At 37.6% G+C, this 27872-nt stretch overlaps 1 protein-coding gene across 2 annotated transcripts in view; it reads right to left on the minus strand.

Moving 5' to 3' along the window:
- The window catches only part of LOC764556 (glutamic acid-rich protein), an 89728-nt gene that overhangs the window by 48096 nt on the left and 13760 nt on the right, over positions 1-27872 (minus strand). The window contains exons 2-7 of one of the 2 annotated variants that reach the window (XM_030990281.1): positions 23379-23426; positions 18603-18745; positions 11492-11671; positions 10657-10904; positions 9300-9565; positions 8363-8680 (exon numbers count right to left, since the gene is read on the minus strand). In XM_030990281.1, coding sequence (XP_030846141.1) covers positions 8363-8680; positions 9300-9565; positions 10657-10904; positions 11492-11671; positions 18603-18745; positions 23379-23426 — 1203 coding nt within the window. Of the gene's footprint in view, positions 1-8362; positions 8684-9299; positions 9566-10656; positions 10905-11491; positions 11672-18602; positions 18746-23378; positions 23427-27872 lie in introns of both variants that reach the window. The other variant, XM_030990280.1, reaches the window with a different exon arrangement.

A 27872-nucleotide genomic window follows, 5' to 3' on the forward strand; every position in this document is an offset into this window, starting at 1 on the left:
GGAGGTGGGCAACGATTTCACTGCCTGAGAGACCCTTGCACAAGTTCATTGGTAACTCAACGAAGTTTGGTGTCAGCCAAGCAACATACAGGGAGAAAGATGGCTATGTGGCTGAAAGACATTTTAGAAAAATCACAAACCATGCACACGTAGATCTACAGAACTTGTGGGCGTTTGCATGATGACGACAGAGCAGAGTCATGGTCTCAGATTGCCATCCATCACGTTTTGGGGCACACACTAATCGCCTGCTTCTAACGTCATGAGCTGAATTTAAATAATTCAAAATCCAACTTGTGAGACGGAATATGGTAATACCTATATGTATCTGATTTTTGATATGATTAAAATCAATGTCTGGATGACAATCGAAGCAGATGTATATCAAAGGTTAATGTCACCAGGAAAACATGTTGACACTGTGAGCTTGGCAATCTTATCAGCTTAAAAATACAATCCTGATTTATTCTGATCTTTAACTATAGGAATTATGGCATTACATAAAAATAATTTTTCATACATTTTTTCATACATGTATCCCAAAGATTAGAAGCCAAACACTGAAAAGCACTATCATTATGATCACTTCTCCTTACATTTCACATTCCCTTTCCAAATTTCCTTATCCATCTTACTATTTTAATTTTGTGCTTTTTAAACATTTTTTGTTATCCCTCCTTCCAGTGTTTCTCCACTAGCTCATTGTACTACTTGAGAAGTATCATCCGATACAAAATAATGTAGGGAGCTACAGGGTTCTATGTATCTCTTGATGAGATTCCTGGGAGGTGTTTTCACAAAGACTAAGATCGACTTAAAGTTGGACTTAACTATGGCAGGCCGTTCAGACCACTGTTTGCTCTCACCATTACGATCTTTGAATAATATTTTTTCCTTCCATAACGAATTATCAAAAAATGTTAATTCTGAAGATTTGTGACCATGATTTGTATGTCTCTTGAAAAATCAATGCCAGTAAATGGTGAGAGGCGGCATGCCATAGTTAAGTCCAACTTAAAGTTGATCTCAGTCTTTGTGAAACACCCCCTGTTTTTCATGTGTGTAAAGGGGATGACAGAGCTTTTGTAGAGAGGAATGAATTGAACCACCTTAAGCATAGACGGATGATGAATGCAGACATTTAAATAGATGCTCTCCATCTTCGCCCTCTCTATTAATGTCTCGCTTTGCTACTCGATAGTTTGCAGGCATAAACCTTCGACGGTCATAACACACACCACTGAGACTGAGCAAGAAGACTATCCAGAGACCGCTGTCAATAGGCCCTGCAGTACTGTAGCTGCTCCTCACACAACTAGAGAGTGATAGAGATAGGCTACGCTCAAGACTCTAGAATCTATTCCAAAAACAACCCCAATAACAATGAAATAAGTGTGAATTTGTATTACAATGCCCACATTATGACTTTTGTTCAATTTTTGCTATTATTAATATGTTAACTTTCCCAGGAATGTACACGTTAAGTTAATTTCTTTTATGTTAATAATGTCTGATTTTATTGGTAATTTAAGTAATGTTAATTTGTTCAGATATGTTAGGAATATTTTATTTTCTTGGTAATTTAAGTAATGTTAATTCCATTAGTAATATTGGTTTTTCTTGAAGTAATCTTGATTTGTGTACAACGCTTTGAAACTTTTATGTCAAAAGCGCTATGCAAATTTTTCTTATTAATATTATTAATTCTTATTATTGTATTAAAGTGTCAAATGAGGGTCTCCACCCACAGACTAGCTCTTCGATGCCTTGAGGGAAACCAGGCAGGACGAATAGTCTTCAATCAAACTGGATGTTTGGGGGTCAGAAGGGGTGAAGAACGGCATGGCAAAAACACTGACAGCTTCCGCTATGCAAGGTGCATTCATCCATCTTTTCTTTTTCTTTTCTTAAGCTCCGTTCTCGTACGACACATCGAAACGCCTCAAACAAAACGCTGCAGCAAAAATGAAATGGCATATGCATGGTGCATCTAAGGTACATAAGCTAGGTAAAAATATAGTGGCACAAAAAAGCATGTATGGAATACAAAATGTCTAATTATAAATAATCAAGTTTTATCACAAAGGGATAGAATCACATAAATTTGGTAACTACCTACAGTTTTATTCAGATGCATGTTAGTCAAATGAAAATGTTTTCACCGACATCCCTATTATGAATTTAGCATTTCAGACACATCTTTTTGTGCCAATACTGTACATTTTGCTATTAAAGCTCTGTAACATTTCTGTATCTTACAAAACACAGATAACTGTGTTGGCCAACTTGGCATTTAATTCCAGATAAAACAATATACAATATATAGAAAAAAAACCTGATTAAGCTATTTAAGAAGTTGTTTCATATCTACTGGTGATGACGACATGGATATTTTGCATTGTATTAAGAAATCTTTTATATATCCTTAAAGCAACTCCCCCCTCTCTCTTTATTTATCTCTCTCTTTATTTATCTCTCTCTCTCTCTCTTTCTCTCTCTCTCTCTCTCTCTCTCTTACATTTATTCCTTTCAATTGAAAAAACAAAAAACACTGCCATAATTATGTGAACAAATACTCAAGACCCATGTGAAGGTGGAATTCTTATCTTGTTCCAGTTCTGCCGACATGTACCATAGCACAGCCTTAGTGTTAACACAGTATATAAAAGGGGTATAATACAACAGTAGGTAAAATCTGCAAAACTTAACTACTTTAACCTACACAAATACAATACTGAATGTCACTTTTTACTCATAATTTTGTGTTTGAACTTCTTTTCTTTGGAACAGTATAGAATCAATATATCATACATATTAGCGTTAATAATTAGACTGTAAGTTATCTCACTAAAAATAATCACTAGTATACCTTCAAAATTTCGCAAATAAGTTGTTTGTCTCATCATGTAAGTCCATAAATAGCAAAATCCCCATGAAGAAGAGAAATATTATGGGGAAACCCAGAATGTCTATTTACACAATATTTTGCTAGTTTGGCTATTTTTAATTTGGTCTGAAATGTCAGGGATATTAGCGTATTGATCCCACAGCTTTGAAGAAGAATAAATTGTAATTTGGTTAAAGATTTTTCTTGAATGGATAGAAAGAGGGCTATTATTATTCTAATGGTGTTTTAATCTTGCATTCAATTTAAGATGTTAGAAAGAGAATCTGCTCTATCTAAAATTATGTGGAATAATACATTTAACAAAACTCATCAACTAAAAATCCGATGATACTGTATGTATCAAGGGTCAATTACTAATCTCTGTCTGTCTATCTGTCTGACTGTCCGTCCGTCCGTCCGTCTCTCTCTCTCTCTCTCTCTCTGTCTTTCTCTCTTTCTGTATGTCTGTCTATTTGTCTGTCTGTCTGCCTCTTTGTTTATGTGTGTGTGTCGGGGTCTATCTCTCTTTCTCTGTCTCTCTATCACTGTCTGTCTGCCCCCCCCCCAACACACACATACGGTATGCTTTGCATTGCTTTCTAAATCCAATGACACAATTATCATCAATAATTATATTCACCGATCTTTCGCAAATTGACATTTCTAGAATTCTCTCTTTAAGAGAAAGTTTACTACTAAGTTCCTTTGCGGTTGTAATGACGTTGTAATGACGTTATGAACACAAGCCACAGGACTAATATAAAATGGCCATCACAATATTCATGCAATACCGCCATCGACCACAAATTCCTTGATCCAATACGATAATTACATGTAACACAAGGAGATAGATTAAATTCCCAGGGAAGCTGTTTTAATGGAATTGCGATGATCACATCCCACATCAATGTAGGAAAACAAATATTCTCATTACGTCTCGTTCAAACTACTGTATACACCACCTCAAAAATGCATAGAGGCAAGATAAAAGACACTTCATGCATAAATGAATGGAAAGTGGGTGTGAAAAAATTCAGAGAGAAAAACAACAGAGGCTCCTAAATGTTTATGTATGTGCTCCACCCACCCCTCTATTATATCACAGAAACATACATGCAATTGCAAAATGCACTACCATTATGTCAATTTATTTTTCAATCAGAATTTTCAATCAGTATATCGCATTATATGATTTCAGGGCCCTCAGGGAGAACAGTGTTAATACTGATGAGGCTACCCTGGGTAAACAAGACATATTATTATCATTATTTATGAATAAGAATTTGTGACGATTTCAAGTTTACATAACATTCTAATGATTCTATATTTAAATTACAGACCTTAATTAACTTGGAGCAATTCTGTCTGAAAAAAGGATGCTTGCAACTGTCTTCCCCTCTACCCTTTCAATTTCAATTTCAAAACAACAGCTCACTGCAAACATCACATACGTATTAGCCCTCGCACTTCCGGCCCATCTTGTTTAAGAACAATAATCATAAATGAATTTGAATGGTAAAGTAATTACAGAAGGCAGGGTTGATTTCTGCATCAAAAAGCAAACACCTCTAATTACGCATCCAGTACGTCATTCAACCAGACATAAGTCATCAAATAACATCATATTCCAACCCACGTTTAACCATGATTCCATGAGCTTAAAATGGCACATATATGCACGTTATTAAACGAATCCATTCAGGTTGTTGTTGAAAAAGAGAGAGACAGGAAGATGGAAGATGGGGGAGGGAGCGAGGGAGGGGGAGGGATGAAATTACAGATAGAAAGGCACATGCGTAATCCGCCTCCTATACTGACGTCATTCAAATTAGTTGGAGAACACACACAGTAGGATGCACTTCCTGCGCATAGAGAGGGATTGAATGGCCCTCGCTTGGTTACCCAATTATACCACTGTGCGCAGGCATGCATCCATTCAGGATCGGAGGCAGAGAAAAAAAAACCTGCTGAAGCTATTTAAGAAGTGGTTTCATATCTAATGATGATGACGACATGTGATATGAATATATGCTTTCATTCATTTTCTTTTCTATCTTTTTACACTTCCACCTTGTATTATAAAGAAATCTTAAATATCCTTTAAACCACCCTCTATCACCTACATTTAGCTTGGTAACGCAATTATACCACTATGTGCACAAGCATGCATCCATTCAGGATCGGAGGCAGAAGAAAAAAACCTGCTAAAGCTATTTAAGAAGTGGTTTCATATCTAATGATGATGACGGCATGTGATATGGATATATGCTTTCATTCATTTTCTTTTCTATCTTTTTACACTTCCACCTTGTATTATAAAGAAATCTTAAATATCCTTTCAGCAACCCTCCCCTCCCCCCCCCCCCCCCCCCCCACCCACCCACTTTTCTCTTCCTCCTATTTTTTTCTCGCTTGCACTCTCTCATACACTATGATTTTTACATACTATCACTACCATGCTGTGCCAGTTATTTTCTCACTGCCTGTTCATTGGTCCTTTGGTCACCAATGATCTGTTTTGGTGTCTTCCTATATGTGCCTGCATCTTTCTTTTTGTCTATCTTTATCTCTCCTCTTCTTTTCTTTCTTTCTATTCTCTCCCTCTTTTTGTCTCTCTCTCTTTATCTCTCATCCTTTCTACCCCTATCTTTCTCTCCCTCTTTCTCCCTCTTCCTCCACTCACTCACTCTCCTCCTTCCCTCTATCTCTCCTTTTCTTTTCCTCTCTCTCTCTCTCTCTCTCTCTATCTCTCCCTCTATTGCTCTTGCTCCTGCTCTTGCTCTTGCTCTTGCTCTCTCTCCCTCTATTGCTCTTGCTCTTGCTCTTGCTCTCTCTCTCTCTCTCTCTCTCTCTCTCTCCCTCTATTGCTCTTGCTCTTGCTCTCTCCCTCTCTATTTCTTCCTCTAATCCATCCCTTCAATCTCTGCTGATCTCACACTCATGATCCATACATCAGCCACCTCCACATCCCATCAAACAAGCGGAGCTGACAAAACATCCCCCCACACCTACTCTCCCAACATCCCTCCATGAACCCCAAAATAGACCCGCTACAGGGGATAAAGCCAAACCCTAATTTACTCGTAATTCAACACGCGCAAGTGGCTTAAACCCTAATGAACGATGCACGCTAGGGTGCGCCAAAGTTGTTATCCCCTAAACGAGAACATAGCCTGCCCGGTCACATGCGATAGGTCAACGCCCGAGGAAGACGTCGGAGACACAACCACCTTTTTTCGGCACATCCCCTCTCAAGAGACGAAGATGTTACATGAAAAATTTTACTATCAATTTCCGTTTCCTCTCCTCATTGTGAGTTAATCTCCTCTCCGGGCGGCTTGATCTGAATCCTATAGTTTTTATAGTAAGTTAAATGCATCCCAAGCACCAAACCTTGGTCTATAAATCTGCAGTACAATGAGCAGCTTCTTCTCAAAGGTGAGCCTATTATTTGCATCTTTTTAAAGTCGGAAGTCAGCCTATTATACATGTCTCTTTTATTTCCGTTCCTGGTATCTTTTATCACAGATTCATTAAACATTTGACAATGTCTCTCATGATCTCTATTCCGTTAATCAGCATAACTTGGTCTATAAACATCCAGTATAAAGGTAAGCCTACTATTTGCCTCTTTATAAAGTCTAAAGTCGGTCTACACTTTGTCTCTTTCATTTCCGTTCCTGGTATCTTTTATCACAGATTCGTTAAAGATTTGACATTGTATCATGATCTCTATTTCGTTAATCACCACAATATGGTCTATAAACCTCCAGTAAAAAGAGCGGCTTCTTTTCATACATCAGCCTATTTTTTATTTGTATATTTTGTAAGTCAGTTTATTCTTTGTCTCTTTCATTTCCGTTCCTGGTATCTTTCATTACAGATTCGTTAAACATCTGAAAATGTCTCTCATGATCTCTATTCAGAATTACCCAAACGTGGTCTATAAAAGAGCAGATTCTTCTTAAAGGTAAACATACTATTTGCCTCTTTTTAAGTCTTTGTGAAACACTCCCCTGATGTAATCATATGCTAATGATGTGTAAACCTCAAGTCACTGCACTCCCTACCAGTGTGAAGAAGATACCTAATAACGGAAGTGTTTTGAGAGTACGCCTCCCCTCAAGCCCCCGTATCTATGCCGGTTGCCATGGCAATGCACCTGCCATCTTCTTCTTATGATGGTTTAAATTGTTAAGTGCTCGTACGCTCTGCTTGGCAAACTTATTATGCAAGAGAATGCAAAGTACGCCGATGCCGACGGAGATACACATCTCCATTGGAAGCAAGCACTGGTATCCTCAACACATCCTTTTTACATCTCAAAACGAGACCATTAAGGGAGCTGTTCCTTCATGCCCCAAAAATAAAAACCAATAGGCTACCAGTTACCATTTTCCTGCCCAGTCCTGCTACTTGTAGAGGGTGGGATAATTTTGCTCTAGCCCTGCTTTGTATCTGTACTTGCCCCAAACAAATTTGTTGACATATATTCTTTGTCAGATATTCACAATCTACATGTAAGCTGGTGTGAAGCTTTTTTTTCCCTCTAATAAGAGACATAATATGAACTGCACCAAAATGTACTATCTAGCACTAAATGATATAAACGTATATATATAGTTTTCCTTTGAGTTCTGTAATTTGTCAATAATCTGTACTTTAGAATCTGAGTTAAACAGTTTAGTATTGTCTATATCCAGTAAATAGGAAAGAGAATTACCAATATCAAGCAGAAGATTTGATAGAGTATAGATTCACTGGTTCTGCAACTTTTTACTCTTTTAACTTTGATTTGATTTGATTTCTACATTTTTCCAAATATAATAGCAGAATAACAAAGAACATACAAACGTAAGGTAAAATGTCAAAATGTGTTTTTACATATGTACAAAGAATAACGAAACTTAATATTTCTATAACATATTATTATAAATTTAACGTATTATCCAAACTATCTGTTAAAAAAGTGCAGGAGTCTGCAATCACAAGCGATGCTTGACTAGGATAGGTGAATGCATGCACTGTACAAATTTTGCAAATAACTAGTATTATGTAAATTAAGGGTTGAATAACATAAGCTAATCTAAATAGATTATTTGCCAACAAATGCTAAGTGCCAATTCCATTGAGGTTCATTATATTTTGAAAGGATTACCCTTTAATCGATTTCAATTAATGAATGCATAATTTATTTTAAAGAAAATACAATAAGCTATGATAAACATCATATTACTGTTGAAACATCCTGATATCTGATAAATTTGAATCTCTTTCAAATCAAACACGGCTTATCTTCCAGTCCATTTCTGTCAGTGTATTTTTATTCCTCGTATCATCATCATCATCATCATCATCATCATCATCATCATCATCATCATCATCATCATCATCATCATCATCATCATCATCATCATCATCATCATCATCATCATCATCGTCATCATCATCACCATCACACCCAGTGATAATTACCTTCATTAAGCCACTCTCCGTCCTTCATCGCCGCTTCAATCGCTTCCTCCTCCTCCACCTCCGCCTCCTCCACTTCGGCCTCCTCCTCCTCTTCTTCCCCCTTCATCGCCTCGGCAACCATCTCCCTCTGGACCCCTCCTCCTCCCTTCTCATCCTCCGCCTCCATCTCCATGGCGACCCAGTCGATAGCCTGGAGAGCTTCCTGGATGATGCCCTCCTTCTCCTCCTCGTTGAGGCGCTTCCACTGGTCCTGCTCCTGAGGGGTCATCTGGGGGATGAGCTCGTTGTTGATGAGCTGGACGGCCAGGCGGTCAATTCCTGCTGGATTTCAAATGGATGTAGGAGAGAGGGTGAGGGCACGGTCAAGTAGTTGCATGGTATTTATTGGCACAATGCAATTATTATCTCGTTAGATGGTTAATCCATTAGCTCATCTTGAAAACATGGGAGTTGGGAGGGGTGGATGAACCATTAGCTCATCTTGAAATCATGGGAGTTGAGGGGGGTGGATGAGAGGGGTAAAAGGGCATTCTACTACTGAACATGTAATATAGCTTGCAAATCAGGGCTACGTGCTCAATTGTGATGAGCTTTCAAGATCGTACAGCGCTCATCATACATCAACAATTTGATCATGATACAATAACAAGAAAACCTGTGTATGTAGGAAAGTACTAGGATATGAGAAAATCACTACTTACAGCTTATATAATTAGCATAAAGCAGAGAACATGGAACATTTTCTACATAGACCAAATTTGTTTTAAATATATATATATATTATTTTATTCATTATCACCACCACCACCATTATCATCATCATCATCATCATCATCATCATCATCATCATCACCATCATCATCATCATCATCATCATCATCATCATCTTCACCACCATCATCATCATCATCATCTCTTTGTGAACAACCCTCCTTACCTTCTGCCAAGATCTCTTCCACTCCTCCTTCGCTGATGCTACTACTGCTAGCATCCCACCAGCTACTCGAACTTTGGCTCATCCCTCCCTCCATCATCCCTTCATCGCTTCCTTCCATTCGTGCCTCCTCTTCCTCCTCTTCTTCCTCCTCCTCCACCTCCCCTTGGTATATCTCCTCTAAGTACTGTTTTAAGTAGTCAAGTTTGTCCTGAACCTCTGCATAGTAATCAGTGCTCTCCTCCCCGTATTCCTCTCCTTCTGCCAACCTTTAGGAAGCACCATAACAAAAAGTAATCAAACATTTTTGTTGTCCGTTCTTGGATTCCAATATTTACCATTTTCTCTGGCACACAATGAAATCAATGATTAAGCACGCTCCCATATTTTCTCTGCTCACAGAGCTTTGCAGAAGATGGGTCCGTCTCTATAAAAGGTGGGTAAAGATGCGCTCAATTTTACATCCCTGCCAGTTCTTGATGGGAGTCACAGTAGATTTGACAAAGATTACTTGGAACCAACAATGATATCACTGTGACATTATAATCAAAGATGACATTTGGGGCAAAAAGAAAGCTGAAATAACCTCATGACTTGAAATCTAAATCAACAACAACAGCATATTGATCCCATCAGAAACATTGTATGAAATTAAACGCAGTATGCTATGTAATCAATTAAAATTACTTTGCACAATGAAATATACATAATGGCACATAAAACTAATAGTTATCTAGACTCTAGAGAGATAGAATTCATGAAATATCTAAATACAGTAGTTCCCAGTTCTGCACAGAATTGTTAAAGTTACAGTTTACCTCTTAAATTGATACTATCCGATATGAAAAGTGTTCCGAACATCAATCGCAAACCACATTTATCATCTTTCTTTGTATGATTGAGCATGTACATTAGAATGAAATTGTAAAGATGTTGATTAAAACTCCTCATTTCAAATGGAGACTAGTGTTCGACACAGAAAAATAGTGCTACATTCTACTCAATATCTGCTGTCTTTTGCATATAGCTTGATGCTTTGTACATTCATATACGAATAAAACACTTTTCTACTGCAGAGATTTAGACCACAAGGATATTAAGGAGACTGCATATTTGGATGGCAGCAGTGGGATAGGAACCACTCCTGGGACCGTTTCACAAAGCCTTCTTTCAATGACAAATGACAAAAATCAGTGACAAATCTGCTGATAACCAATCAGAAGCGAGGATTTCACTAGCTTATAAAAAAACAATCATTTGTCACTGATGACAAGTTTTGTGAAATGGGGCCCAGGAAGTTATATATTTCGTCATTTCAAATGAAGTCATGTTGAAGAAAAAAAATGATCTTTTAGCTTACTCATTCTCTGCTGCCCTTTCCATAGCTCTATACTGCTCCAGGAGATCCAGGTATTTCTGGTAATACTCGTGATACATCCAATTCACTTCTTCCTCCTTCTCCCTGGGGGTCGAATCTTTGATGGCTTGCACGTACTCCTGTATTAAATCCTCCAACTCATCCCTGCTGGTCCCCCTAGCTACCTTGTTTTCGGGGATGTATCTTCTCTTCTCCTCCTCGGTGTAGTACGCAGGACCGTAATTTCGTGACTGGAAGGGTAAGAGAGGGTCAAAGGTTGGGTGAGAGGGTCAAAGGTTGGGTAAGGGGGTCAAAGGTTGGATGAGAGGATCAAAGGATGAGTGAGAGGATCGAAGGTTGGGTGAGAGGGTCAAAGGTTGAGTGAGAGGGTCAAAGGTTGAGTGAGAGGGTCAAAGGTTGCGTAAGAGGGTCAAAGGTTGGGTGAGAAGGTCAAATATTGGGCGAGAGGGTCAAAGGTTAGGTGAGATGTGCAAAACTTTATACTGTTTTGTGTCTATAAGGTAAGTGCCTGGCACCACATGGAGCAATACAAAAGAAGAATCAAAGTGTATCAATCACCTAAAATATCATTTGTGTACAGCTACAATGTATAAAAGAATCCTCAAACATAACCTGGCAATCTATAGGTTCACGGTTAAAAAGTATGAAGAAATAAAGGATAAAAAAGTTGATGTATGGAACCCGAGTCTGACCTGGAATTTGAACCCTGAACCCCTAGATTAAAAGTCAAGTGAATGAACCACTATACCATGATACCTCCCTATCAACATGGCTTTTAATTTAACCACCTATCCTTTCCTCCTCTCTCTCCACCTACCATTTCTTCTTCTTCCTCAAGCCTGTCGTTGGTCTTCCTGTTGAAGAAGAGGCTCCCATACTGAGCGGCCATCTGCTCCAGGGCCTCCAGCTGTTGTTCCCTCTGGTAGTTGGCCTCTAGCTCCATCTCGGCATCCACATACTCCATGCGGTACTGGCCCAAGATGGTCTCCAGGGTTTTCTACGGGTTGGACAAAGGAAAAAGAAACAGTGAAAAGAGGAGGTTTCTACATATTAGTAATACTCGGTTCTTGTATAGCGCATACGTCTCTATGCGCCTCCAAAGAGCTTTCAAAATTATTACCCTAGCTTTAGCTCTATCAGCCGTAATCAGCGCACAGTGCATTTCAAGGAATAATCCTACTAGGTACCCGTTTACCTTACCTGGGTCAAGTGTGGCAAATGTAGATTAATACCTTGCCAAAGGACATTAGTGCCGCGGAGGGACTCGAACCGCGGACCTTGTGATCCACAGTCAGGTGACATATCCACTCGGCCACGACACCTCTTTCCCGAGAGAAAATTGCTCTACCGTTTCTATGGTGGATTTCTTACTCTCACTGAATTCATAACTTCACTCCTGGACCATTTACTTCAACCCTGGGCCCTGTTTCATAAAACTTGTTATCAATATAAACATATGCCACACATCTATGTCAAATCTGCCCATAGCCAATCAAATGAAAGGATTTCAGTAGCTTATAACAGTTATCCTATCTTGTCATTGATTAAGAGTTTTATGAAACAGGGCCCAAGTCTTTACCTAGTTACCCCAAACCTGATGTATCACAAAACTCAATTGGGCCCCTAACCCTGTATCTTTGATGAAATAAAGCCCGGAGCAAATCTTCCTCGAACAAATATTGGGTCACTAAAAGAGGACATATCACAAAAGCCGGAAACTTTCACAATTTGTTGAAGTAGTTCAGACTCAAGACAATTAATGCAATGAAATCCCCCAATCAAAACACCAATATTTTGCCATAAATTTATTTAAATTTATGTGCTGGGGAAAAGAAATACATGTACATGTAGTTCATGCCCACAGCTGTAGCATTCATGAGGAAAAAGTCATACTACATGTAGTTATGCTTTCAAGTTCCTCTACATTTTGTTTATTCCTAAATATTTGCTTGAGAAGTGCACAGGGTTAATTCCTATGCTAAATCCTGCTCCGTTCCGCTTAGAGGTTGAGTGGGAGCCGTCTCATCTTTCCAGAGGCAGAAATCAGCCCGAGAGGTGTAACGTTAGACCCCCTTCCATCCTCGGATGAGGATCAGAGATGAAAGTGAAGGATGCTTCTCTGCTAATCTTTCATCTACTCAGTATGCTACAAACTATAGATGAGTTGGGTGGTTTTCTCTTGGTCTCTCTCCTTTCTCTCTCTAGCTCTCTCTCTCACTCTCTCTCTTTCTCTCTTCAGATGAGGATAAGAGATGAAAGTGAAGGATGCTTCTCTGCTAATCTCTCATCTGTGCTACAAACGAGAATAGTTGGGATGGTGTTTTCTCTTGGTGTCTCTCGTTCTCTCTCTCTCTCTCTCTATCTATCTATCTCTCTTTCTCTCTCCTCTCTCTCTCTATCTATCTCTCTTTCTCTCTCCTCTCTCTCTCTATCTATCTCTCTTTTTTTTTCTCTCTCTCTCTCTCTCTCTTTCTCTTGCTGGATTTATTTTCACTCTTCAGATGAGGATCTGAGATGAAAGTGAAGGATGCTCCTCTACTAAATCTCTCATCTATGTGTATAGCTACATGTACATACTACTAAATACTTGAACATTATTCTCTCTCCCTCTCTCCATTCCTCTTTTGGCTCTTTCTCTCATTCTTCCCCTCTCTCTCTTTCTCCCTCGTGCTCTCTGTCTTTCTCATCTCTCTCTTACTTCTAAACATCTTCTCAATATCTCCCTCTCCTATTTCTCTCCCCTTTCTCCCTCTCTAATCATCTCTGCTCCTCTCTCTCTCTCTCTCTCACCCTCTCTCTCTATGCATGTATATATCACTCTTATCTACCACCCTCATTCATGCCACCCCCTTCTCCATTTCTGTTCTTCCATCTCTCTCTCTCTCTCTCTCTCTCTCTCTCTCTTTCTCCCTCCCTTTCCCTCCCTCCGTCTTTATCTATCATATTCTACCACCACCCCCCCTGCTTTCAACTGCTATCCAGTGACCACACAAACGCCTGCGTGTGCGTGCAATAATCAAGTGACCACAGGGCTTTCATTTCTCCCTCCACAGTCTTATATTAGAGATATATATGAGAAGAACCCTTACACGGGGGAGGAATTGGGGCATCGCTTTCTACGGGCCATGAATCCTAATAACTTTCAAACTTCCAAGAAAGGAAACAAAAAGAGAGAGAGAGAAGAAGGTCAAAGATGGTACCTCACATCCACTTTAAAGGGCCGGTCACATCTGGAGTGGCTCGTTCAGATATGTCGCGATGAATTCTCTCTCTCAATCTCTCTGTCTCTGTCTCTCTGTCTCTCTCTCTCTGTATCTCTCTCTCTCTCTCTGTCTCTCCCTCTGTCTCTCTCTCTCTGTCTCTCTCTCTCTTTGTCTCTCTCTACATATGTCTGTCTGTCTGTCTGTCTGTCTCTGTCTCTATCTCTGTCTCTGTCTCTCTCTGTCTATGTCTCTGTCTCTCTCTCTCTCTCTCTCTCTCTCTCTGTCTCTGTCTCTCTCTTCTCCCTCCCCCATTTTTTTTTTTTTTTAGAGGAAATGAATGCCAACTTTGCGTGACAAATCGTTCTATGCACATTCACTGAACTCTGTGTTATGAGATACAGAAATGTGAAGTGTATTACACTTTAAATCATCATTTAAATAAAAGCCGCAGTATGCCACTTCATATCTGAACGAGGCTTGACAGCAGTGAAAAAGGCATTTTAACATATTTTTTTAAAACCGTGATAAACAAAAGAAGTTTTTTGTACTAAATGAAAAGCAAGAGGAAATCAAAAATTTGCTGCATGCAACAATGATTCTCTCCCGCATCCAGTTTATCTGTGGGCAATACGATACAAAACAGTAGAATGCAGTTTGCTTAAAAAACCTGCACGGTTATCCACAGTGGTATATTGCCGCATATGTGAACATGACTACATATGAATATAGAAATTTGTAAAGGCTCATAAATCATTAACATTAATTGTTTTTATAAGAATTATATATAATAACTTTCCGATATATATTCTACCAACTTATTCAATATTTATAGTTATTATTATTCTCATGGATGATACATGTATGTGACCGAAAAGTGGAATCACAGCAGAACAGATACATGTACTGTAGCACAGTCCTTTAAAAGAATGATTTTTTTTAATAATTTTGTTGTTACAATATTGAGTTCTGGTATGGGACAATTGTGAGCATCCTTTCTAAATTTGGTTTCATGTAAAAGAACTTGTCATTGAACTTTGTGTTTACTTTATATCTTTTTTCCTGAAATTATCCAGATTTACATATAAAATGTTGGAATTCTGAATATATTGGCCAAATTTTCGCTTGCCTCTTTTTCGATTCACATGTACTTGCATCAGGTGTATCGGGGGGGGGGGGGGGGTTGGTTACGTATTTCCTTAAACATACTGTGCAGTGAGTGGTGTGTGATATGCTTGGCTAAGCAAACAATTAACTATTAAAACGTTTTTTTAATTAAAATCCATTCACCCAAATCCACACACACTATTAAACTATAGTGTACATATGCATGTACTGGTGGTTGCTTACTTACAAGGATACACATGCTTTCTTAGCAGTGAAGTAAAACAAACCATCAAACCAAACTTGTATCCAGAATTTAAAACATTAAAAACATCATACAAATTGAAAAGGATCATACACAATATTCTAGAAATACATACAAATACAACTGTATAGTTCCTTGCATTTGTATTTGTATGTATTTCTAGAATATTATGTATGATTCTTCTTAATATGTATAATGTTTTAATGTTTCAAATTCTGTAAATTCATTTCTAATTTAGCCTATGGCTACAATGAGTGAACAAAATACCTTGAATTGAATTGAATTGAAATGTGTCTTGTGCATCACTGGTGTACATACAAACTGTACATGTTTATGTAATTATACATAAATGATAGTGTTTCAACATTCAAACGCTTCATAGAGTAAAATTTAGGTTTTAAAATGCATCAAAAATTGTTTCACATCTTCCCGAGATAACATTCAGCGACCTGTTTCACAAAGTCTTTTTTCAATGACAAATGACAAAAATCAGTGACAAATCTGCTGATAACCAATAAGAAGCAAGAATTTCAGTAGCTTGTAACAAAAACTGTCATTTGTCACTGATGACAAGTTTTGTGAAACGCCTCCCTGGGACCTGTTTCACAGAGCCTTTTTCAATGACAAATGACAAAAATCAGTGACAAATCTGCTGATAACCAATCAAAAGCAAGGATTTCAGTAGCTTATAACAACAGCTGTCATTTGTCACTGATAACAAGTTTTGTTAAACACCCCCAGGTTAATGCATTAAAAACTGTTTCACATCTTCCCAAGATAACATTCAGGGGCCTGTTTCACGACTAAGATGAACTTTAAGTTGGACTTAACTATGACGGGCCGTTCATGCCACTGTTTGCTTTCACCATCTAATGGCATTGGTTTCTCAAGGGACTTACAAATCTACAGACTTTACATTTTCTGATAATTCAGTATTGAAGGAAAATATATTATCTAAAGATCATAATGCTGAGAGCTACCAGTGGCATGAACGGCCTGCCATAGTTAAGTCCAACTAAAAGTCGATCTTAGTCTTTGTGAAACACCCCCATTTCACAATGACAAATGACAAAATCAGTGACGAATCTGCTGATAACCAATCAGGAGCAGGGATTCGCTAGCTAATAACAAAAACTGTCATTTGTCACTGATGACATTTTTGTGGCTTGTAAATAAAATTACTTGAATTAGACTTTTCTCTTCAGTTTCTGTTTTTTGCACAAATAGGTATCACTAAAATAGATTAAAAGAGTATGTGTTTGTTGTGTGTTGCAGTTACCTGTATGCGCAGAAAATTTACTTCGCTAAAATGGGCACTCTGGCCATAACGTTTCCTTTGGAATTAATGTATATTTAACAAACTGTAAACGATGTTCATTCTCAAAATTCCATTGATTGATAATCATATATTATTCATATTTGTATATCAGTGTAAACAATTTGCACTCTCCAAATAGATTTGATTGAAATATATTTCATTATTCAATGAAGGTGACAAAAAAATGCTTAGCTGCTTTTTAGCTAAAATATACATGTACTTGTTTGCTTTATTATGTTTTATGTGGGTAGACCCATGAGGAAAAGAAAATGATTATATGCACTACGATAATAAAGGTGCTCCTTATAAATGAGTTATCAAATAAATGTCCTTTTCATTTCTGCATATTCTAATATCAATTGGGCATGCTGTAAATATGAAGCACCTCATATAAACATGTACAGATGTTCAAACATCGATCTCGCAAACGCCTTCAGTTATTCTTGTCAAGAATTTGAAAGATACAATTCATCTTTTATGCAGAGAATTCCAGTCTGACGTAAGTGGAATTGATCGCCCACCACAGGTTATTCTCAATCCATCATGCAGTGCATCGGAAAACAGATACGATCTGTTCTAAATATACACCTCTCTTTTCTTTCTCCATCTCCGGGATTATAAGATGGGAGAAGAAGGACAAGGAATACCGCACTACCATTTTACTCTTGAAGAAAAAAAATAACATAATTATCGCCATGGTTTCCTGCTGCTGGTTAAGTGCAAGATATGTTTTCAAAATCAAATTTGAAGGAATATGCACGACACGTTTGAAAGCTAGCTGAGGCGGCAGAAATATGAATTACCCGGACGGTCTTTGGGATGTACTTCACGAAGTATCGACGTCATTGTTCATAGGCAACGAGCTACTGAATAACACCAGTGTGCTGTGCCTCTCATAGGGCCAATTTATTTTGGTTTTGTTTTTCTGCTGCAGTCTTTACAGCTGGAAAAGATGGTGGTTAGATTTCCAAGATTTCTAATCATTGTGCATTCCATTGATCTCTCTTTCTTTCTTTCTTTTCCTCTCTCTTTTATTCACTTCTCTCCCCCCTCTCTCTCTCTCTCTCTCTATCTCTCTCTCTCTCTCTCTCTCTCTCGCCTTCATTCTCCTCTCTTTTCCCCTAAATTCCTTTTTCTCACTCTCCTCTTCCTCTATCTATCTTCCTCTTTTTGTTTCTCTCCCCTTCCCAGCTCTATTCTCTTTCCTCTTCCACTCTCTCCTCTTCCACTCTTTCTCTCCTTCCTTCCTTCCTTCCTTCCTTCCAATCTCCAAGAGTTACTCTTTGTGTGTGTGTGTGTGTGTGTGTGTGTGAGGAAGCTTTAGAAGCAGCTTGTCCTGTGTACTTTGTAATCTATTTTATTACATCAACAATAATTTCACTGCAAACAAGCTAATGAACTCATCATCCTTCGTTCTACTAATTGTTTTTCTTTTTAAGAGAGAGGAAACCTTTGTTTTCTGACGAAATGGAAACCCTATACACCAATGAAGCCATATACATTACATCACTTGTTTGTATGACATCTCTTTATCAAAGGGCTTCGGTATCTTTGTCTAAGATTTTTTTTAAAATCCTGGATTTAGCTCATGCTGCAATCATAATTTTAAACCTTTAGGTCAGTCAGGAACCTCATGACGATTAATCCAGCTTGAAAATTCCAATTCTAATCTAAAGCAATACTTTGTTCACTTCATTATTTATTCGCCTGTCTGATTATCACTACAGTCTATTGGAGAAAATGAGTATAGTAAAACCGGTCACTCAATTTTTAAAAACTTTTTTGATGCACTTCATGATCATTTTGAATAACAATTTTTGTAGGGCTTCAATATTAATCCATATCACAGACACGGATAACACAAAGCGCCATGCATCTCAGATTTCACATTGTTATACAATGCCTTTAAATCCACTATTGCTACACATATAATGCCATGGTCACGACTAACCATGCACATTTTTGCACATGAAGGTCTGAAGCAAATTATTCTTCATCTTCACAGGAATTAAATTTTCTCTTTAAAAAAACATTGAGTTACCTGTGCCGCTTCATCTCTCCATTGGTATCCTCGATCCAAGAGAAATCGGATAACAATCTTGAGGTCACGGAAGCCATCTCGGCTTACATCGTAAAAGGGGAGGGACACAGAGCCAGAATTTACACATGATCCAAATAAATTATCTGCAAAAAAAAATAGAGAGAAAAACACATTTAAGATGAGTACATGAATTCCCTTCTTCATACTCACGAAATGTAAAACGTTTGCTGACTACTAAATAGCTTAAAGACACTTCATCTGATCATAATAACAAAACACATGATTTACAAGGCCTAAAGTCCACTTGAAATTAAATGCTCAATAGTGCTAAAGATTTTAAAAAATCACATAAAAGCACTAAACATATATATATATATATATGTGCCAAAGTACAACATGGATAGGATAAAACATAAAGAAGAAAAGAGAACTATAAATCAAACAGGTATAATATATGGTATTCATAGAAGTTTTTGTAGTCTACCTTTTAAATTAAGGTTTTTGTACTTTGCAGAAGACTTCTATGTATCAGATTAGGAGGGTGTTGTACTATTGCATGTACAGTCAAACCTGTCTATAGCGACCGCCCAAGGGAAACACAAAAAGTGGTCTTTGTAGACAGGGGGTCTTTGTAAACAGGTTCCTTTAGTACATGTTTCAATGAGAAACCATTTTCAAGGGAAACAAAAATTTGGTCCTTGTAGACCGGTGGTCTTTGTAGACAGGTGGTCAATAAAGCAGGTTTGACTGTATATTACACAATACATAAATTCATCCAGTTTACAAAAATGTAAAGGATAGAGTGTTTTACATCTTAAAGGCCCACTGCACTACTTGTAGCTACTTGCGCCCTCTATATAACAAACAATGCCTAATCGGTGACCATTGGTCCCCCATAATCCTCTTTTTCTTATGTTAACTGAGAGCTGAGTTGATGAGATAACCACCTGTCCAGTGACCTTGCAGGGCAGTCTAATCCCTCCTGTAAACTACGGCAGATAAGCTTTAATAGCTAGTACAGTGATATACTAAAAAGTTGTGGGATCCTTCTCAAAAACAAACAAAACAAACAAAATAAAAACAGAGCATTATGAAAATTGCCCATCACCTCCTCCTGCCCCTCCACCAATGACTGTTGTATTATGCAGCACATGAATATAAATTGAAAACTGGAAGCAATTCATATCTCAATAGCTACACAGTGATAATGAAAGGTTGTGGGATCTCAAAAAGGTCTCAGGAAAAAGAACAAAAACCAAAAACCCACAGAGCATTATGAAAATCGTTTCACGCCCCTCCCCCCCCCCCCCCAATACGTTTACAGTATGCTACACATGACTGCATCAATGTAAAAAGAAAGAAAACTAAAGCAGCTTAAACGATTTAGATCAAGATGTAATGATATAAAAAATCTGTGATATCTTTACAAAACCCGAAGCAAAATATGAAGCAAAATTTAAAAAAATTGCACCCCCCCCCCCCTAAAACAAGTTGGGCACTTTTGTGATATTTTAAAAACCCTGAGAAAAGCTCACTGTGAACAGAAAATTTTATATTGGAATGCAAACAAGATCCAAAGTAGGGGTAATAAATGTTTGAAGTATATCATCCTAAATGCAGTGGCTGCAAAGATCAGGAAGTTGTTTCACAAAGATCCTAAGTTGATCTTATCTCTAAGTTGGACTTAACAATTATGGAAAGCCGTTAGCATCTATGAAAATACTTTGTAAAAGTTAGTTTAAAAGGCATAAAAAGATGATTAAAATTATTCATGTTTTCTATTATCGAAGAGATTTTAAGTTCTCGATGTGGAAATCATGAAAAGTCTAAATTACCTGAATTTTTGCTTTTAAATTTATTTTATTTCAAGGCTATAAATGGCTCTCTATGATGTTTAAGTCCAACTTAGAGTTAAGTTTAACTTAGGATCTTTGTGGAACACCCCCCTGATACATTACAGGATCTACTGTAGATGTTAACCTACTGCATACAGTATAAGCCCGTTCATAGTTGCAGTCTGAGCATGAGCAGATAAAGGTCATTGCAGACCAAATAGTGAACTACACGGAGACAAAATACTGGATACGTGCTCATGACAGTTATGTTATTATTATTCATTTATGCACAAGCAGTGCACTCCATGATACACAGGGGGAAGTATTCTTTGAAGAGGAAACAAAGGCTATTTATGAAGCCCCTGCAGCGCTCTAGGAGTGATTATTTCAGAATATACAAAGTGGGACCTCTTCATGTCTTGAAGATCTGTGGATATTCAGGGTCATTTGGGACATGTGCTAACTGTGACCTGGTCTATTGTATGAGACTTTGATCTGAGAGGCATTTGAAGCCCATACGATCTGACTACTACTCGCTTTTGGAAATTTGTAATACCATTTGACATGATCATTCAAACTTCTTAATTCTTAATGATCAATGATTTGAATAGTCATGTTTGATAAAATGAAAATTTCATTGGATTTCACACTTCCTTGGAAGTGGAATAGCTAAATCTCGGCTCAGAATTGTAGTGATAATAATAATAATATTCGGTTCTTGTATAGCGCATATCACATTTCAAGGTCTCTATGCGCTTCCAAATTTGTCACACCATGAGTGCAATTATCTACAATTTGAATCTGATTCAGCTTTTATTCTGACTAAAAGCTTAAATGCACTAAATTTCTTGTTGTTAGCATACTAATTATAATTTAGAACCTAAATCAGGAAGATATCTTTGTTTAGATTTCTATATCTACATGTAATACAATTCCTATTTCTTCGAAAATTGGATCCCAGGAAAATTGTATAGTGTGCGGTGAACTTCAAACACACCATAAAGAGGTATGAACTAATGGCTTTCTGTCTCTTTCGAGACAGAGGTCCGTATTCTACAATTTAAGTGAAACCCAACACTGGGTCTACACTCAAGTTTAATCAAAGGAAAATTCAGACAAACTTCCTTCATTCAACCGGACTCTGAACAAAAACCTACATTTGTAAACCCAGCGTTGGGTTTCAATTTCAATTTCGATAATATTTTTCATACAGTTGTTCTTATTGATAACACATTTGGACAAAAAAGACTGAAACATACACGTGTGTGTTCATGTATACATGAATTTATATGTAACTGTATGTATTACCAGTAAATAAGATGTTATAATGTTACATTTCACATACATGTGATAGTCTGCTAATATTTATTAGATTTATATCATGTTATTAATATCTGAATTGAATGTAACCTGCAAAACATAACTTCAGGAAATTTCCAAATTTAACTTTTTTTTCTGATTAAAATTATAGAGAACGATTGCACACAGTACTGTGTAAATATACAGTAGACTTCATGTTTGTGAGTACACTGTACAATACTTCATGCCCAAATAATTTGATAAATACATTTTCTGACTACCGTAGTTAAATTTATTTTATCACATTTAAAAGAACAGCATACAGGTGTGAATGTAATATGTATACCCATGTTTAAGGCAAGAATTCCATTCAGCGTTACTTTTGTGTCACAACACCTCACCCATAAAAATTGAGAGTGACTTCATATGAAATACTTTCATATCAAAGAACCTTGGCAAATCATAGTCATACTCATTACCAATTGTAACCCACTCTAAACTGCTCATCCATATAATACCAGATCAACCTCCAAATTAGACCCTAAATTTCCCCGTCTGCATTTTTATTACGCCAGGCTACACTCGATTCCAGTCACAACCGTCGAAATTGACCGCAAAAGAAGTACCAAAGCATCTCACGGCCTCTGGGGTTATTTTATATTCATAGGGAGACATGTAGCTTTATTGCCTAATTTTGTTCCCGCCACCCTTCCCTTTTACTACCCATTTCCAACCACCCATACAAATTACATCACAGTGGCGCTCCGCTTTGCCAATAAACTGTAGTGAGGCAGAGTAACGGTGTATGTGTACAAATTAAGCTCGTCGGTCATTGATTACGACCAACCTAAAGGTCAAGCTAGCGATTTTCGCCGGCCGAAGCAGGGCTCGGCTCGGGCGCAGGTGAGGGTCACTTTTCAATCTGATTTGCATAATTTAGTAGGTGGCGGGTAATCGGTCGTGACGTAAAGGAAACAAATTATTTGTCACGTCCAGTAAAATTAGGGAGTAGGATTGTGGCCTATGCTTTAGAGAGCCGGACAATAACGTGTGAGATTCTTTCCAAAACATGTACAACATTTTTTACAATTGTGTTCTAGAATAAGCACTTTCAATGTTTGATAGCTAAAATTGTACCACGTTGGAATGCAGAAGTTCTTCTTTAAAATTAACAATGGCTTCACGAACCTTAACATTCAATATTGTGGAATAATTTTGTTGTTCACAATCTACAATGAAAAAATAATGTTTATAGAATCTTTGGTGAAGCATTTGTTCACATTTGGCAAGTTTTATGTATCTTATTTAAAGCTTATCTGCCATAGTTTACAGGAGGGATTAGAGCGCTCTGCAAGGTCACTGGACAGGTGGTTATCTCATCAACTCCGCTCTCAGTTAACATAAGAAAAAGAGGATCATGGGGGACCAATGGTCACCGATTAGGCTTTGATTGTTATATAGAGGGCGCAAGTAGCTACAAGTAGTGCAGTGGGTCTTTAAAGGTGAATTAACTCATGGGTCTTCTTGCTCTCAACAGAATTGATACATAATTTGTTCGGAGCCAGAAGGGCATTTAATACTCCATGATATCTTACAATGCCTTTCTGGCTCTTAGCAGAAGATAGGACTTGTTTCTACTCACCTTCTGTACAGTCTTCTGATTCTGTACATACTTCACTAAAATGGCAACCTGCGAAAGAGAAGGGAAAAGAAAAGAGATATTGAAATTATTGAAATTAATAACAGCAGAACTTATGGACATATTGCATTACTTTAAATGTATCATTATATTGTATTTCTGAAGTGTACAGAAATATTATGTTGCAAACATGTACATGTAATATGCATTTTGTGCTTTTCATAATTTTTACAAGTAAATCAATCATCACATTCATGAAAAGAGGACATATTGATCATTCATCCATGATCACCATTTTCATATCATCTATTTGGCGTCAGAAGGGTGTTAAATCATTTATTTCATTAACACAGATTTAATGCCATTCTGGCTCTGAACAGACAATCTATTCTGAAATACACTGTCTTTAATTTTTTTTTAATCTTTAAAAAATAAATCAGTCCATATCAATTTTCTTCATACGTATTTTCCTTATTTCTGATCATTTTTGAAGAGGCATATTATTTTGTCTGTGATCATCTTCAACTGATCAACATAATAACATTCATAAAATATGTGTTTACAATCAACATAATTAATCTTTCAAATACTGATCTAATATCAAACCTTTATAGCAATCATCATCCTCAACATCATCATCATTGTCATCATCATCACTGTCATCTTCATCCTCATCTTCATCATCACCATTACCATCATCACTATCACCATCACCATCATCATCATCATTACCATCATCATCATCAGCATTATCTTCATCATCACCATCCCCATGACTGAGCTTTACACTACGTGTGCACATCACTCGGTTTAGCTATTGACTACAGTATCATGTAATTTAATACTGGAAAAATTCAATATGGAATTTTTTTTCTTCATCTCATTCAATATTCCACCAACCATGCCTGTATTCCGTTCTCTTTTTCCCTCTCTTGGACACAAATTATGTAGAAGAGGAAAATTTCTGCCTTGAGACAACCGACGTGCGTACATAGGTCGAAATTGCACAACACGGTTGTCATGGTAACGCGATCCTCACTTGACAATACAGGAATGACCTCACAAAGACTCAGTGCCCAAGAGGGAGAGAGACGGAATGAAGCAAGAGAGAAAGAGAGGGGGGGGGAGGGAGAAAGAGACTGAGAGAGAGAAAGAGAGAGAAAGAGAGAGAAAGAGAGAGAAAGAGAGAGAAAGAGAGAGGGGGAGAGAGAGACTGAATGATGAGAGAGAGAGAGACAGAGAGAGAGAGACAGAGAGAGAGACAGAGAGGAGAGATAGAGATGGGCAGTGATATCGAGAGAGAGAGAGAGAGGTGGAGTGATAACGAGAGAGAGAGAGAGGTGGAGTGATAACGAGAGAGAGAGAGAGAGGGAGAGAGATGGAGTGATAACAAGAGAGAGAGATGGAGTGATAACGAGAGAGAGAGAGAGAGAGAGAGATGGAGTGATAACGAGAGAGAAAAGGAGAGAGAGATGGGGATAGAATTCATTAACCTATGGCTTATTACGCAAACTGCATCCTGCACTGCACAAGCCTACACCAAGTGTTATACACGCACATATAATAATATATAACACAAAAATAGAACCGGCCGCTACGGAACAAGCATTTAACGACGAGCGTGTTCATGTCCATGCGCTGTGCAAATGGACGTTTATGTACACAACACCATGCAAGCTCAAATCTCGTGCATTAAGCATGCCCTGCGCAGCGCCACTGGGAATGAGACACACACATTGGGTTCACTCTAATACATAATGAAGAGGGAACCCACTGTATATTTTACGTACATGTAGCGATTTAGTAGCGTAACGTTAAGTAGTTGTATTTTACAACATGTATATATTCATTGGGTAAATCACACACATTGAAGAATGTCTACATGTTCACTTCCTGCTTCTGTTAGACTGACGGAAATACTCTATAATTCCTCACTAGTTTCACAACAAAGAAAGTACATGTACACGCACATGAAGAGAAAATAAAAGTACCTTTGATTTATAATGACAACATACAATCTATAGTACTATACTAAACACACAGATAAGTACATGTACACATACGCATGTACCATTGCATGTTTCTGAAATGGTTTTACTTACAAGTACATGTACATGTATCAGCTACGTCAAAACAAAATTATTTTAGCTGACTACTAAACATTGTTTCTTGTCAAACATCTATATTTAATTTCACTTGACTTCTTCATAGAACATCTGAAAACATACATGTAGCTATTCTTAATTTTTCCTTTGAATGTTATGGAAAACATCTCTTACCTGCTTGAAAAGCCACTATATATATATATAAATTCAGTTATAATTAGTGTTATCGTTATCGTTATAGTGGCTGTTGTTATTGTTACTATTTTTATAATTAGTAGCAGTAGTAGTAGTAGTAGTAGTAGAAGTAGTAGTAGCAGCAGTAGTAGTAGCAGTAGTAGTAGCAGTAGCAGTAGCAGTAGCAGTAGTAGTAGTAGTAGTAGTAGTAGTAGTAGTGAAGTACATTATACATGTGACTGTTCCCCTTTCCTGATTCCATCTCACTCTTTATGCATTCTATCTCTCCACTTTTCTCTTCTCTTTATTTATCTTTCTCTCTCTTTTTATTTCTCTTTTTTTCTTTGTCACACTATCTCTTTCATTCGCTCCCTCTATCTCTCTCTCTCTCTCTTTCATTCTCTCTCTATCTCTCTCTCTCTCTCCTCCCCCTTCCCCCTTCCTCCCGCCCTTGATCTCTCCCCCCCCCCCCCTCTCTCCCTATCTCTCTCTCTCTCTCTCTGCCTAATCCCCTCTAAATCTGCTTGCAATTCAATTACATGCCGCAATCAGACATCGTCCTCTCTCTCTCTCTCTTCTCTCTCTCTCTCTCTCTCTCTCTCTCTCTCTCTCTCTTTTCTCTCTATATATATATATATATATATATATATATCTCACTCTCTCTCTCTCTCTCTCTCTCTATATATATATATATATATATATATATATATATATACGGTATATATATCTCTCTCTCTCTCTCTCTCTCTGCCTAATCCCCTCTAAATCTGCTTGCAATTCAATTACATGCCGCAATCAGACATTATCGGATCGGCATACATTTGAAATAAAACAATTTGCCTCCATCTATATCGAGACTATGCATGGGCCTTGGGGAAATTATTGATAAATGGATTCAGAAATTAAGGCCTCACATCTCATGTGCCCCAGTTAGCTAGGTTACTCAATGGCAAGGCCGAATCCACTAATCCACAAACAAAATCATGCGCGGCATACATGTACTCTAAAATCCCATAAACACTGTACGGTTCGGAGCGGGAAGGGCATTAACTCATATACTATAACACAGATTTAACCCTCTTTTGGCTCTGAAAGATGATATACCCTACATGTATGTACCCCATTGAGCTGCATGCAAAATGAAAAGATAAATCATGCTTTTCACAATCCACGACAAACATCTACATACCTACAAGTAAATGCTACAATTTGATTTCGATGATCAAGAATTTAATTATTTGAATTTATATAAGAAAAAGTTGTCCAAAAGTGTCGGTTGGTTAGATTTAGAGAAATGTGAGCAATAAGAAAATCAGACAATCAGCCCTAGTACATATAGGTGGGGATCATACGATTTTCTGATAAAAGCTATTGGATAGGAAAGAATCTTCGACATACTAATGCTGGGGTAAAACACTGGGATTTACAGCGACGTTTGATTTTCTAAATTTATGGAAAATGCGGATGATTTTAAAAAGTAGCTTCCCGCAACAAAAAGAACCTACATAAAAACAATGGTTTTTACAGCGGAATATGTTATGTTAAAAAAATAAGTGGGAAGTGGGGATGACAGAAAAATAACTGCCCGCAACAAAAGATCCTACATAATATATGCGTACTCGCTGCATTATCTCTGTGTGTTGCAATCAGATTGAAATGTCAAGTGAATTATGCTAATGCTATAAATCAAAGAAAAAATTAAATGCCGCAGTTTACTGGCTGACCGCCTCGTTATGTGAACAGGCCTGGCCTTGTTATGTGAACAGGCCTGGCCTTAATGGTAATATTGATAGCAAGGGGATATGAAAAGATTTTTATGATTCTGTGCTGGACTAAAACATGCTGATGGTGTAGCAAAGTGACATATTGCTTAAAAATCTAAGCAGAAATCTGTACTCATGACATGAATCAGGATAATTAGACTCTTGTGGCCAATTTAGCAAATCAGATAAGGTCGTTCTGAGAGATTAATTGTATTTTCTCTGCATTTTGTATGCAACAATATAGTGGCCTACAGTATGTACATGTAAGTCCTGAAAAAATTGTATTCAGACATGAATCAGGATCATTAAACTCTTGTGGCCAATTTAGCAAATCAGTAAAGGTCGTTCCGAGTCAATCCGAGAGATACTTGTAGTTTTTATGCATTTTGTATGCAAGAGCATATTGGCTGACATGTAAGTTCTGAACAAAATTGTATGCCCGCAGAAAACACTCG

The sequence above is a fragment of the Strongylocentrotus purpuratus genome, unplaced genomic scaffold (assembly GCF_000002235.5).
Source record: "Strongylocentrotus purpuratus isolate Spur 01 unplaced genomic scaffold, Spur_5.0 spur5_scaffold_19, whole genome shotgun sequence".
NCBI lineage: Eukaryota > Metazoa > Echinodermata > Echinoidea > Camarodonta > Strongylocentrotidae > Strongylocentrotus > Strongylocentrotus purpuratus.